Consider the following 16,052-nt stretch of genomic DNA (forward strand, 5'->3'; position numbering starts at 1 on the left):
ACATAGGACATGGAATTTAGTATGTAGAAGTTTCTTAATTTATATGTATTTCCAAAGGTATTTTGAGATTTTGTTTCTCAGAACTATAATAGGTGAATAAGCACACCCAAAGGGTGCAGTGGGTCAAAATTTGGGTTACATTGGAAAATAATCCCTGAAGGCCAATACTCTTGCTGGATTATATTTTACAGGAAACTTTTTACGAGTATGTCATTAATATAGTATTACTTGAAGTAATTTTGGGTCCCAGTGGTTGAGTGGACCAAGGCACTCCCTTTTATGTGAGAAAGCTTGCCAGTAGCATCCCATGGGTTGGTGTTTTTTCTGGGGCTTTTCCTAGTTTCTTCCTCCACCAGATATACTGGCCACGATGTATAACTGGCTTCTCTCCTATGTCTATGGGTTCAAGTCTTGGACTCGGCCAATGTGGGTATGCGAGTAAGCTTGCCAGTTGGTTCCCATGGGTTGGTGTTATTTTCTGGAGCTTTTCCCAGTTTCTTTCTCCACCAGATATACTGGCCACCATGTATAACTGGCTACTCTCCTATGTCTATGGGTTCAAGTCTTGGACTTGGCCAATGTGGGTATGCGAGTAAGCTTGCCAGTAGGTTCCCATAGGTTGGTGTTATTTTCTGGGGCTTTTCCTAGTTTCTTCCTCCACCAGATATACTGGCCATCATATATAACCTACCATTTCTGAATTAAGAACAAGAACTTGAATCACATAGGCCACAAAGCTGTGGGACTGCCACATGGTCACATATGTACATATTATAAATAAAGATATGAATAGTTGGTACATACACTAACTCACATAGTCGTAAGCCATCAGAGAGTATCTAGATCTTCTACTGAAGGATCAAGGATAGGTATTAAGTCCATATATGTCTGACAGTAACTGCATGCACTGAAATATAGAGAAGTAAGAAAGTATTATTCGAAAGAAATACAGAGGTATGATGACACAAATGAAAAAATACCAAAGACAACCTGCTCTCTTAGATGAAGACCTCTGTCTCTGTTGGCAAACAATTCCAATTTGTTTTTTCTTTTATAAAAGAAAGTTTGTAAGTTGCTATATGTGTGGCATTCAATCTAGGCATAAATTATTTCATTGCAGGTTGCTTGGACACCCTGACCACAGCCCGTCAACACAACCTGTCAGTACAGGAAGAGGCAAGAGAGAAGCAGGCAACCACCAAAGTCTATGCCAAGGAGGACTTCTCTTTAGTTAACAGATTTGAAAGTAAGTAATAGAAGACTTCCTTGCTTCTTGTATAGTTGTCCCAGAATATAACAAATCCCTGATGTGTTGAGCACCCAAAGGGACTTCTTGTCCATGTCAGTTTTCCCAAGCTATTTTTCCTTAATGTGATAAACATCATTTTTGGATCCCACATGACGTGTACTTTTAGACCACAAACTGATGGCGAGGTCAAATCGGGTAGAAAAATTGTAGCTTGTGTGTGTAGGTGTACATAGTTTTTAAAAAAATCCATAGCTGAAATGGAAACCACTTGATCTCAAACAAAACAGTGTGTTTAGTTTATTTGTTTCCACATTACTGGTTTACATTATCTGAGTGAGAAGACAAGTATGAACTAAAATCCAGATGTGTAATCCAACTAATGTGTAATCCAACTTAAGTAGAAATTACTCAGATTTACATCTGTAATGGAGACTTTTCCATATAACATTTGACCACAATAGTTTTAGCTCTTCTGGTCTTTGACCAGGGGAACTTGTTGGATGGTCTTTCATCCATTGTCCAGTGTATCCATTGTCCATTCATCCATTAGCACCAGTTTTTTTTTTATTGGAACTCCTCTTTAACTACTTGGAGGATTGCCATGAAACTTTTCACACACATTCATCCTATTGTCTGCTTGGTCCTAAATGAAAATGGTGCTAATTGAGCTAATTACCACTGTAACATCTTGAAAATAGTATCACTACTACTCCTGAATGGATGGTCATGCCAGCATAGGGTTTTCATTTAAAGACTTATGATGTATGATGTCTACTTGGACCAAAATGAAAATGGTATCAATCTGGTATCTAGTATGACTGCTACAGTGACTGTCTTGGAAATGTTATTGCTACTCCTAATTCATGGATGGCTACATCAGCATTTGGTCTTCACAGAAAGACTTCTTATTATGTCTTGCTGGTCCATGATGTCTTGCTGATCCATGATGTCTTACTGGTCCTATATAAAGATGGTGACTGCATATGATTTCCAGTGTTTCTTAAATGAAAATGGTGCAGATATGACAGCCAATAAATACATTGGATGCTTTAAACTGCACCTATTTGCTCATGCAAAGCATCTGCATGATCAAACTGTTGATTATGGTTGTTTTTTTACATGGCATCCAGCAAGTGATGTATGTTTAAGATGAAAGGGAAAATAAGCCTCATGAAAAGTGTTAATAATCAACACAGAAGAATAAAAATGAATATTCAAGTTCTTGTGAATAAAAGCTGGAAGGGACACAATTACATTTGTTGGACATCATGTGCCAACTTGAGTATGACTCATGGTGGGAGATATGATTGCCATCGTCATGTGAAATGGAAAAAGAATTTCAACAATTACATCATGTTGAGAGATAGCAACAAGCCATTGAGTTGCATAGGGTTTGGAACTAAAGTTTGTGCTACTGTACTAGTGGTAAATAAAGTCTACACGTACTTTGCAAACTTTTCAGTTGAATATGATGTTTATCTTCGCTGCATGTTTGGAATACCAAACTTTTAATCGCATTTTCCAACTTTACAATAGCAGTTTATGATATTCATTTTACACCTTACTGAAAACTGGTCAATCTTATGGAAGAAAATCAACTGCCTTACTGAGATGGACTCATCATGGTTGGCAGGTCTGCATCTAGAATGTCATCTTATCACTACTCCCACTGAAATGGAAAGTCACACTGACATCGGTTTTTCAACAGAAAGATCTGGTCTAATATGGCTGCCACAGTGGCCAGCTTAAAGAGCTTGCTGTCACTACTAATCCTGAATGAATGCTTATATCAGTTTATGCTTTTCACTATTTGTTGATTCTAAATTAAAATGGTGCTGACCTGATCTTTCATTGTGTGGCCATCTTTAAAATATTTTCATTATTCGTTTTGTGACATGGTTTTCATCAGAATAGCATTTATGGTGCCAAGTTGGTCCTTAATGACTAACCCTCAATATGGACACTGACAGCTGTCTAGAAAATATTATTTCCTCTCAAATGGATGGCTGTGTCAATTTCGGGTTTTCTTCATTAAACTCCTTATAATACATAGATGGTTCTAAATGAAAATGGCACCAATTGTACATCCAATATGGCTGCCATGACAGCAGTCTTAAAAATCTTGTTCCCCCCCACCCTCAAGGTGGATGATCATTAGTATATGGGATTTTCACCACAAGACTTCCAATGATACCTGCTTGGTCATAAATGAAAATTGTGTCAAGCAAAATCTCTACCACAGCAGCTAATTTGAAACTCGTATTATCATCGAAGAATATCAGAGATAGTTTCAGCATTCAGCAGCTGAAGGAAGAGCTGGTCTTATCTCATATTGCTGGAAATTCTTTTCTCTCAGCAGAGCATCAGTTCCTTTGAGGGTCTCGTGTTCAGTGCTAGGGTTATCATCTAAAGATGTGTATATGGACAAAAATCACTTTCCTTCTGCAAGTATTGTTAGAGTTATTGCCCTTTTGTCTCGCAGCTGAAAGTAGAGTTTGACACAATCTGCAGAGATGCTGCCAGACTGTGGGATCGTAGTTTTCTTGTAACATAGATCACTAATAGTGCAACTTCTCAAAATCAATGGGGGGAAGGTCATGCTAATTATTTGTGATTCGCGCAATTTGTTGTAACCAATGCATATTGGATATTTTTTTTAAAAATATAAAAACTACAAATAAAAGTTTGTCAAATTAAGTCTTGGTCAACCATTTTGCCAGTGATCTCAATTAAGCTATATTAAGGTAGATTTAGTGTTTGTATACAAGTATTTGTTTGACTGAGGTTTGCTGTGGGATTTTGCAGAAATTATCCAGGGTTTCCAATTTAATTGTCTCCTAGAGGGGTATAACAAACTGATCCATTGAAGAGCCATAACAGAACTTTAAAAAGCATAACAAACAGTGAGATTTTGAATGTCAGAATGGATGATAACTGATTTATTTATGGTCAGATCAGTTGCTATGGTTGATAGTATAGAGCAGGAGAATAGGTCATGTTCTGACGTGAAGATGTTGCACAAACCGATGACTCAGAATTAATCAGCACCTCATCTGCAGCATGTGGAAGGGGAACTGGAGGCTGTGAAAAAGAAATGAAAAGGAACTAAATTTCCAAGACAAGTGTTTGAGTAGCCACAACTGATTAAGAAGAGAACCAGAAATCGGATTAAAATCACAGTCCTGTGTGAAGTGGAGATATGATTTTAATCAAATTTTAACTAGGTGTGTCATGCTAACTGCACAATTTTGGATTGTGTTTCATGAAACATAATTTTTAGTAATCTTTAACAATAGAAAGAATAAAACCCGATCACTTTCAGGATACACCTGTTACAAATATTAACAGTAAACAGTCATGATTGGAGCTGATGTAAAAGATCCTTTGGACAGTTTAAATAAAAGGCAAAGAATGACATTATTTAGTGAGTTTAATAAATGTCATTAAAATCTGGTACACATGCAAATTTCTATTTATCACATGACAAATATCATTTATTTTCTGCCAATTAATAAAACCATTCATGTAGCAAAACTACTTTGAAATAAATTCAGATGACATGGACAACATCTTTTGCCTTATTTTTTGTCATGATAATACATTTTACAATATGGGGTGATATTACACATATGTAATAATGAAAAGTATGAGATTGGTCTTCAGAACATTGTATAAGTGAGTTATTTGATAATGATATGAAAGGCAGAAGGTATATCTGTAGGACTCTTTTTCAGTCATCATTATCAGAATGCCAAGATACAGTTACTTAATCACGTTGAAGGTTTGTTGAGGTTTTCAAACCAAAATGAGCTTTGAATCTTAAATTCTTGCTTAAGCTTTCAATCTGTTTCAGGTCATGGAGGAGGCTGGGGATATTCAGGTCATTCTGTGGAGGCTGTACGATTCATGTGTGACACAGACATACTGCTGGGAGGATTTGGTCTTTTTGGAGGAAGAGGGGAGTACTATGGCAGAATAAAGGTAAAGTCAAACAAAAATAGACTTAAGAATTTATCTTTTCACATAATATGACAAATGGAACATTTTAAAGAAGAATGCTCTTATGTTCAGATGTAGTTTTAATTTAATCCTAATTTCTTGGACTGATTTTATTATTTTCTAGAATTTTACTTGATGAAAATTATATTACTGAAATTTAAAAAATATTTTGTGGCATTTTGTACCATATGTATCAGTGTTGTGTGCAAATGTTTGTATGAAGAAATGAATGCACTTTATGCTGATTATTGTACTCAAGAAATCATTATGTCTTAGATGTTCAGTGATGAGATTTTTTTATGTCAAAAAAACTTATTGTGTGCCATTTACAATGTGATGAGCATTCTATCCATACCTTTTGGGGCCTGCAGTCACAGCATCAGTCATTTCAACTTTCCAGAATTCACTTTTCGTAAAGTTTTTATTTTTTAAGAGCTATATACACAGTTTGCATTTGGTGGTTTATCATAAGACTTTGCTCATAAATGCATTGAGTGGGTAGGGGAAATACACTTAGAATTGAAATTCAAAGTCACAGGTAGCATATGCTTCAGTTTTAGTTTGGTGGCTTGTGTTTAAAGTTGATTAATTGTCATCAAATTTAATAAATTCATGTACCATAGGATACAAAGTATCACTGCTACTGTATGGGTCAGAGATCAAGGTCACCATTAAGTTGGTTTAAATTTAGCAAAAGCAACCCAAAAGTGTGCCCATAAAAAGGATTTAGATACCAGACCAAATTTACCAATGTACATTTGGCATCCTTTTGGGAGTGAGAGTTTCAGGGGTCCAAGGTGAAAGTTGCATTATAGAGGGCTGTTTCACTTTTTGGGTGGTGGATTGTTGTGAGCATTATGAAAGTGCTATATCTTATTTGTCGTATGTTACTAAGGCCACAGTGATGTTATCACAGGTGAGACAATAAATTTATAAATTTGTAATAAGCCTGTCTTAAGATGGGTGTATTATGTTATGGCATTGTCCATTTTCTGCACATCTGTCCACAGAGGTACTTTGATTTTATATGAAGTAAAGGAGACCAGAAATAAAACTTCCTTTTATGTATGTAATTCTCTACAAATTTTAATTAGATTGTAATGTTTATAAATTAAATATCTTAGGCAGATAGTGATTATATTGCGCAGAAGATATCACAGTTCTGTAAATTGCTGGGTTTTTCCGAGCTTTAATGAGATGACAGATCACATGGTCCTGTGGCGCAATACTAGCCAGTCCTCAAATACAGACAGAAACATGGCGAGTGAGACAGACAGAAGGAGTAGTTGAATCTGCTTCCGATTCTATATCTGTTGAGTTATGTGTTAACAATGTGTTTAAGACCTGACAGCAGAAAAGTACAACAGTAAGAAGGTGCTCATATTTCATGTTTTGGAATTTTTAAAAAAACAATGTAATTTTAAAATAAATACTTATACATTGTGCGCTGTGCAAAAAAGTGATAAGGATTAATTGATGGTGTCCAATGTAAAAATTAAAAATTTACCACAATGCAATAAACTCATTTAAGTAGGATGAGGTTCATTTGTATTAAATGTAAATAACATTTATTACCTACCCCCAATACACACACACACACACACACCACCTAAGGACTGATATCCTGAAAATATACATTGAACACTGAAACACTGAGAGATAATACTGAATTCTGGGCAAAGAGACTAGAACGGGGACCGATTTATGTGTGAAACAGTATCCAGTACCAGGGAGGTGTAAAAGGCATTGAGAATGGTTTTCATTGATCGTAACTTAAGCCTTAGTTTTTCACACAAAAAACACAAATAAATCTGCAAAGCAAAAATCATAAGTAATTCATTTAAGCATTAAGAAACTTCCTTCTTATGATTCCATTACAGTGTATTTTACGTGCAGGCTACAGTTAGCGTATTGAAAAATCTGATAGTATATACATGTCTGGTATATATAGTTTATGTGCTGTACTGGTCAGTGCTGAAAGAAATTTTTTTAGGCACAGGCCCCTGGTTGGTGACTTAAATAAATTCACAAGCCTGGACTGAAATTCCACAAACCTGGACAGTTCATACCTGTCAACTCTCAAGCCGGAAGAAAAACCTCCCGATTTTAGGGGTATTTCCTAACCTACCTCCCAATCTCGTAATATCTTTTTGCAGAGAACTCCCAATTATTACATTATGTCTGTCAATTTTCATTTCTCAGAAGAAAAATCAAAACAAACAAACATAAATAGATACAATGTATGCAATCCACAGATGTCATATTCTATTTTATCACTTGTGAATATTGTAGTGATGAAATAATTAATATCACAGGACAGTTTTTTCCTTCAGTAAATAAAATGTAAAGATTAAACATTATTCACGTAAATTTCAGATTTTTTGAAAGCACAACAACAGTACTGTAGTAAACAAAAATAAACAAATAAAATTATCAGCAATTAGCTTAAATCCATGAATGATCACTGTGAATGCTGTGTAATTTTCTCTGCAAGCAAAATTGCATCTATATTTCTGCCAAAGAAACTCAGCCAGTTAACACCTGACATTACTCTACCATGTACGTAAAGTTTAATTACCATTATTGAATTAAAAGAAGGAGTTAAAGAAAAAATACCATGCTGTATATGTGCCCCTAAAGAACTAATTCAGAATAAATATGTTAGTCAGTAAACATTGTTACATGCCTTAAGACTTAAACTTAAGAAAATAAGGTGGGATATAAAATGCAGGAAAGACATTTGCCACATGTATGGTGACTGCATATTTGAACTATTAAATAGAAGTCTTAGGCACTGTAAGTTACAAAATAATACGGCATTGTTTATTTGCCAGTCAGTTGCCGGTGCTCACACACACACACACACAGTCGAACATAGTTTCTTTGAAGTATGTCCGAAGGGCAGTCCTTTTCACAAGATAAATGCAAGGATAAGGATTAACTGTTAATTATTCACACTGGCTTTATTGATTGTGTACTTAAATCAAAACTTTAGCTATTATGCAGTTTAGCCACAGCTGACCAGAATATAAAAATGGGTCTTGTCCTGGGGGATAATAAGGCGTATCACAGTGAGAAATGGCGTGTCCCATGGGTGCTTGCACATTGGGGCAAGGGGGTGGGGTCAATAGTTGCCTCCCCCCAATTTCTGTTGTCAGCCAGTTAATGTGAAACTTTGACTTTATTCCTGACCTCTTTCATTTTAATCGCTGCTATTTAAACTGCCCAAATGATAGTTTCATATTAGTTCCAATCATTACAGATTACCGTTTATACATACTACCTGTAACAGGCATAGATTAAAAGTAATTTTTTTAATATATATATTTAAAAATAAAAATCTTTTTTAGATTACTGAAAATTGTGTTTTCTCAGAACATGAGCATGTCAGAGGTTTAGAATCTTATTTTTTTGCAAAGCTTCCGTTTGATTAAAGTCATATCTCAATTTAATCTAGGACAGTGGTGATTTGAATTAGATTTTGCCATGTTAAGGCATGTATGTCAACATCTTGAAAATACATTTACTCATTTTATCAGCACGATCAAAGTTTCCTCAGGCAAACAAGTTTTTTTGGACAAGACTGATGTGCACCTCACTTTGAATACAGGATGGGCCCAAACTAAAATTTGAGGGGGTCCCGGGTGTTGGGCTATCATATTTTTATTTAGCACTGCTGGTGTAGATAAAAGATATGTGAATTGATTGTTGCATTTTGTACTCACTTACTTGGCCTTCTGCATATTTTTGTAAGTCACACATTTAACACTTTTCCCAGGATTTAAAATGTCCAACGGTATGTCTGGAACAGCGCCAACTTTTAGTCTAGGCCTAGCATTTGCATATCCTAGAGCTGCCATTTTTTCGTGATCCCTCTCATAACATTCCTTTGAGAAATGTAATGAGCACAGAGTGCTGTATGGTGTTGCTTTGAAATCGATTCGCTTGTAATAATGTATCCATACTTTCTTTATGCCTTTATATTTTTTATAAAGAAAATACAATTTTCTAAAGCCTTTTGTTAATGTGCTATTACACCTGTAAGCAACGCAAAACAGCATTGTCTTTTACTCTGGCAACTATCAATCAGGATGCTAAGAGACACATCACGAAACTAACCGAATAGGTGCAGAAATTTTGCATATGAGGTCACGGAAATTCAGCTCCTAGAAGATATGCCAATATTTAAATATTGGCATTATGGTCACAGATGATACTTCAGAATAAGGTTTTCTTCTATAGTGCCTTTATTATTATTCTGTATTTTCATTGATTTCTAGTCTCCTTTAAGTTCCTTTCTCTTCCAGGGCTGTCACACTAGCACATATTGCTGGTGATAATGGTTAGGATTTGCACACTTTACACAAGCTTACGTTCCTCATATTGCTTTTGTATTTATATATTTGCAAAAACTTTTAAAACTGTTTTTTAAGGCAGGTATTAATTAAAATAAATATGTGCATGAGAATTCATCATTTTCTAAAAAGTGGTAATCAGTTTTGTTAACAGAATTTATACTTTAAAAAATCCATGCACCTCTGCCCACCCACCCCTACCCTCTCACTCCCCCCCACACACATAAAAGCTCAGAGTATGTAGAATCTACCTGATGTGCTTAAGAGGTGACTAATGAAGTCAGGAGGCACAGGGTTACAATGACAGTTGGTGTGGGTTTAAGTCTTGTGATCAGAATAAACCTGGTAGGTTACTATGGTGTTTTCCTGGTCAAGGCACTTGGCACTAAATAACCTTTATGATTACTGTGCTATAAAACAGCAAACCAAAAGGCCATATGGATCTAGTTTTCCAAAATGAAATCTTGTAGATGTCAGTGTCAGAATAAAATGAAATTCTGAAATAGGTAAGTTAATTTATACATGCAAAGTATTTGTGAGCAGGAACTTTTACATGTGCATGCATATGTCCGTGGTGTGTAGGTCCATTGTCAACTAAATGGTCAAGGAGAGAATGATTCATTTGACATGGTTGACATGTCTCATTTTAGGTCCTTGACAGTATGTGACAAACTTTATTTTTACATCAGTTAAAACCATATACCAGATAATTTGTGACTGAAAATTTAGCTACCTTACATACTGCAGTACTAGTATACACACTTGCACACATTTAATGAAACTTGATCAGGTATATAGGATAAGTAGAAAAAGTGTCACTTGCCATAGTCATATCCACAGATCAAAGGTTATGGTTACAACAAGGAGAAAAGCAAATTTTGAAGTAAATTATGTTTCTCCAAGAATACCCAATCACATTAAGGTAGGAATATTTGCCTGCCACCTTGCAAATCCATCCCTACTAAAAGACGAAAAGCATCTTTATTTACCTCCCCTTGGCATTATCAGTTTTTAGCTGAGCAAGAGCAAGATAGTGATGAGGATTTGGTGGGGTGGTTGATAGGGTTTTTAATATGATTGGGTAATTATTCTTGGAGAAACATAATGTACTTTAAAATGTGCTTTCTCCTTTGAATATGCTCCCCAATCACATTGCAATAGAATAAGTAATAGGCAGAGGGGATGCTGAGCATCTTACCACTACCTCCTTGATGATAGTTGGCTCCTCATGTGAACACCTGTTCTTCTAATTACATAAGCAACACAGCCTGGGGTCACTTGACCTGTGACCCTTATATACATATAAGAAGATGAATTTTGAAAACTTCTGACCTACAAAGTTTTACAGGCAAATTCGGCAAAGATAACAGGTTTTGTTCATTGATCTGGTCGTGTCTTGTGGCTGGCTGTGCTGCTGCCACCACACCAATCAGATGTAACTTTTTCCTCTGTGACGCTAAATCTTGGAGATAAAACCTCTAGAAAGTTCACTTTGCATGCCAGCCAACAGCTTTTGATATATCTCTGATTAAAACTTTTTGTTTGAACACGAGCTCACAGATATGGCTTGCTTCTGAGCCATAATGTTCATGATGCGACTGATCTGGTGAGACGTCAGAGTACACTAAGTGTACAACCTACTTCAACCATGAAGCAAAGGCTTGAGGGGTGATATTCTGTATCCTGGCTTTCACCAGAACGAAGAGTCATTTGCACATGCCATGACTTGTCTCTATGTTTCAAGTAGTGCTTGGAAGTACAAACAGACTCTTGCATGGCCTCTGTTCTCGACATGACTATGGAAGAGAGTGAGTGACAACTCTTTGGTGACTTACGGATGGTAACCAATTTTTTGCTACAAAGCCTGGTTTTGTCTAGAGAACCACAGAACCCTCCAATCTGAACTGAAGAGAGTCCATGATGCTGGAAAGTGTCCAGTGGCCACCTTTGATTGGGGCCAACTGTTTCTCCTCAGAGATCCAGAGAAAAATAAGTAGGTCAGTTCAGAGATGAAGATTTTATTGGTCTGGTACCAGTCCCTGAAAACATGTCACTTTCCCTCATAAGCCTTCAGAATGGAGGGCCTTCTTGCTCTTGAGATTCTCTACACAATTTAAGGTTTAATTTGTCTGTCCCGCAAGGCTGTCCTGATAAGAGCCAAGCATGGAGAAGAAGATGGTCCAGGACAGATGCCCATGGTTGCTTCAAAAGAGTCAGGTTGGATGGAATCTTCCTGGGCAGATCTATCGCTAGATCGAGTAGATCAGTGACCAAGGGCTTGTCTCATTGGAAATGAGCTATCAGAATCATCTTGCAATCCTGACCCCATACATTCTGGGTTTTTTTGCTATTAGGACCAACAAGAAAAAGATGATTTTCATTCTTTCATGAGGTAGTAGGCAAATATTCCTAATGTAATGTGATTGGGGTACATAATCGAAGGAGAAATAAAATTAGTGATCTTTGTCTGAGCTGTAACTGTGGAAATGTCGATATTTCAATACAGCTTTATGCAGATATGTATGAGGTTTAATTTATTTGTTGCACACTACAGCCTCACACACCCCAGTCTGAAGGTCAAGGTGACTGATTAGGGAATTGAAAATCTGATTTGCATCCTTGTTCAGGTTAAAGTTTTAACCACTAAGGATATTTGAAATATAGAATTTTTGCACATAAATCATGACAATATTTGGAGTACTGCATGCCTCATACATTCTCCCTGTCATAATGTCATTGTAACGGCAAGGAAAATATGAAATATTATTGTTCAGGGTATAAACTAGGAACCACTAAAAATATCTCTAAAGGAACTTGAGTTGTGTGTATAGCATGACCAGATGCAGAATCACACATCACAGCCATGCACTCAATCTAAAGGTCAATGTTACCTACACGCTAGGTCAGAGTAAAATGGAGCTAAAGTTTTATCCTTGTCAGGTTTATAATGAAACTTTAATTACTGTCTACTCATCATGGGCAAAATTTAACTCAGTTGACTTCTCCATGCTGTTTCATATTTTCATGAATATTTTATCCAAATATTTGTGTCATTTTCAAGTTTTGAGGAATAGTATGCCCATATTGACATTTTTTTGTACATACTGCATGGTACATCAATGACAGTATCAAGGATTTAATGTTCTATTTTCTTGTAACAATTCATTTTGCATGTAGTTGTCTTATACTTTCTATGAATCATCAAAAATCCACTATCGTTTGCATCGTGGGTTCATTGTTTGTGGGGTCTCATTTTTAGTTTTCATTCTAAAGGTAGTTACAAGGAAAAAACTTCAACACTGCATCTAAATTTTCCCAGATATGGCCATGCTTCTGATTTGCACCTTGTATCAAGTTCCTTCAGTTTTATCCTTTGCTTTTAAAGCAAAAGAATTAGCATCATCTGCATGATCCTTGCAAAACAATTTTTATAGAAAATGCAGGATGCAGAAAGAAATATTACACTGTAGTCTTTCTAAAAGATGTTATTTCAAATTGTATTCCAGTGTCTATAATGTTTATTTGAGTATTTCAAATTATATTCCAATGTCTATAATGTTTATTTGAGTATTTCAAATTTTATTCCAATGTCTATAATGTTTATTTGAGTACATATATTTCAGATTTTATTCCAATGTCTTTAATGTTTATTATGTATTTCAAATTTTATTACAGTGTCTATAATGTTTGTATTGTGTATACTAATAAAGGATTTCGTTGTTGACCAGTCTTGACCATTGTTCATACAATATTTTATAATTACATAAGTGATGTTAAACACTGTTTCTTTTCAGTACCATATATTCTTGTTTATAAATCAAATTTAACTGCAAATGACACAAAGCAATATCTGCAGTCCCATAATGTGCTGGTATATCTGGGACTGTGCAGTTTGTTAGGAGTAATCAGTAGAACGAACAATATAGACTCAGATCTGCTGGCATATTATGTGATGGCAGATCAAGGTTTGTGTCATTTGCAATTGGATCTGACTTGTACAGAAATCTATACAATATATTTCTCCTAGCCACATTAACATATTGCAGTTTTTTGCCAGCTCTAAACAATATACCCACACATCCAGTAATTACCACACCCAGTCCACTCACAGACTTGATTAGAGGGGAGTACCATGTACCTCATACAATGCTCTTGTTTCTACACTTGCAGCTGTTCGAGTTGGGTCCTGATGGAGGGGAGAATGAAGGGGATGGTGAGATACTGGCAGAAACAGAGGAAGTTGCTTTTGAATGTGGGGCCAGGTAATGGGTAGAATGTTGAGAAATATTTAAATTTCAGTGGCAAGACCTGCACATGACTGACCCTTCTTTTGGTAGAGTTTTTCGTCATTGAATAGCTTTATGTTGCTGAATTATCACTTATGTACAGAGGTCACCCTTCTATAAGACGTCCCATTCTGCAGCAGGAAAATGGCCTTAAAAATAGGGGTTTACAGAGACCTTTGTAGTAATTATATATGAAGTAAGAAAGGCATACGTAAAATATTTAATATTTTCATTACAACATCATATGTAAGTCATGGAATTAATGTGATAAATGTTATATTAATACAATTACAAATGATTATGAATAATCATCAATCTTGGTGCAGTATTATGCAAAAGCCTTGTCACACATTTGACAATATTATTTTCCATCCTTGTTGAGGCTTTAGTGTCATAGCTGTTTCCATCTGTTCCATCTTCCCCCACTGTAGAATGCATGCTGACAAGTTTATTTAAACCTTTCTGATAAAATTTCTCAGCAATGATCTTAGTTAAATTGCATTCCCATTTCCTTCTAAACTGAGAAGGTCTTCTGATAGTTTGCACTTTTTTTACAATAATTTATTTCTTGGTTGGCAGCCTCATCACTTTCAAACTATACTATAGCTATTACTGTAAACTTGTGTTGATCTAGGTATTACACAAATTGTTCAGTGCCTACAAAGGAAGTGAGCTTGTGATGTGATTGACTGGTTATAGTCTGGTACCATTATTTTCTTGTAATCATACAAAGAGAAGCCATAATGACTAACTTACCAATTTAACTTTATGGTGAATGCATATCATGCTGACAATAATGTGCTTCACAGCTGTTGACTTTTGTCATTTCAATAATTATCAATTGTAATAATTGATGGTGATTATCCAGGTGACAAGACCTGATAGATAAGGATCACGCAGCAGTAAGGATAATTGGGTTATTGACCTTCATATGGATTAAAGTTAGTTATTTTGTTGATATGTTGAAACAGATGCCACTGTGTTGAATTTAGAAGTCAGCAAATATTTGTGAGATTTACATCTGTAAGCCCCAACAAGTGTCACTGATAGGGGGTAAATTTGACTTTTCTTGCTATTATGCTGGCCACATTAGAGGGTTGGTTGTTCTAGAGGGGTATATTTGAAGACAGACTCATTGGTATCACATGATTTTGGCCATAAAAAGCAGCTTGTGGAGGGGGAAATTGAAAAGGAGGACCACTGTAGATATCACATTGTTATATGGGCATCATGTGCTAGAATTAGTAAGGTGTAGTCAGTAACGTGGTAGTTTGAGTCATTAATTTAAACTTGAAAACTTATGAAATTATAACCTTTATTACTAAAGTGCAATAAAGTAATGATAATACTATTGTTTGATGATGGGTTTTTATGATGATGATGATGAGTAAGCAGATGGTGATGAGGATAATGATGCTTATGAGGATGACATAATGTGGTTTCAGAGAGAAGCATGCTATGCTGTTTGATGAACCAGTTCTGATACAGGCCAACTGCTGGTATGTGGCATGGGCCCGTATCTCAGGTCCCAGCAGTGATTGTGGCTCTAGTGGACAGGCAGTGGTCACCACCGATGACCAGTAAGTGTATATCTCTTGCAGAAAATATGCATAGTATCTTAATTATTTACTTTTAAGTACATCAGCAGTTTGAATATTCTTTTTACAATGATTCATTCTCAGAGTATACCCGTGTAGTAATTTTTTTTCTTTTTGAGTGAAAAATTATGTGATACATTTGCCAACGATCAAGGTTCCAGAGATCACACAGATGAATGTAACGTATTCTGTCTTTGAGAAGTTGCATCTCTTGTGTGTCAAATTCGTTATTTAAGCAATTTGGTTCTTTTGTGTACAAAAATTTATACATTTTTGTAAATGCTATTTTTGTCCAGTAGAATTCAATGACATTTTAAAAGATCTTACTTATATTCTTTCATTCATATCTATTTGTCTGCATTAATATCTGTAATCATTGAAACATTTATCTAAGCAGATTTTGGAAGGAACTCTTAATTCATTTATTTTCATGGTATCAGTTTCCATGGTTTTGTAGTATCGATTCCCATAGTTAAGTGGTATAATTATCCTTGGTTTTGTGAGATAAATTTCTTTGTTTTTGTGGTATCAATTTTCATAGCTATATGGTATCAATTTACCTGTT

The 16,052-nt window shown here is 35.6% G+C and overlaps 1 protein-coding gene across 3 annotated transcripts in view; it reads left to right on the plus strand.

Moving 5' to 3' along the window:
* Positions 1-16,052, plus strand: part of LOC149797036 (E3 ubiquitin-protein ligase MYCBP2-like) — a 340,499-nt gene that overhangs the window by 110,188 nt on the left and 214,259 nt on the right. For all 3 annotated transcript variants that reach the window (XM_089961694.1, XM_089961696.1, XM_089961697.1), the window contains 4 exons: positions 1,121-1,246; positions 5,103-5,230; positions 13,774-13,865; positions 15,335-15,469. In XM_089961694.1, the coding sequence (XP_089817820.1) occupies positions 1,121-1,246; positions 5,103-5,230; positions 13,774-13,865; positions 15,335-15,469 (481 nt within the window). The remainder of the gene's footprint in view (positions 1-1,120; positions 1,247-5,102; positions 5,231-13,773; positions 13,866-15,334; positions 15,470-16,052) is intronic.

The sequence above is a fragment of the Sinohyriopsis cumingii genome, chromosome 6 (genome assembly GCF_028554795.1).
Source record: "Sinohyriopsis cumingii isolate HCF-2022 chromosome 6, ASM2855479v2, whole genome shotgun sequence".
Lineage (NCBI taxonomy): Eukaryota > Metazoa > Mollusca > Bivalvia > Unionida > Unionidae > Sinohyriopsis > Sinohyriopsis cumingii.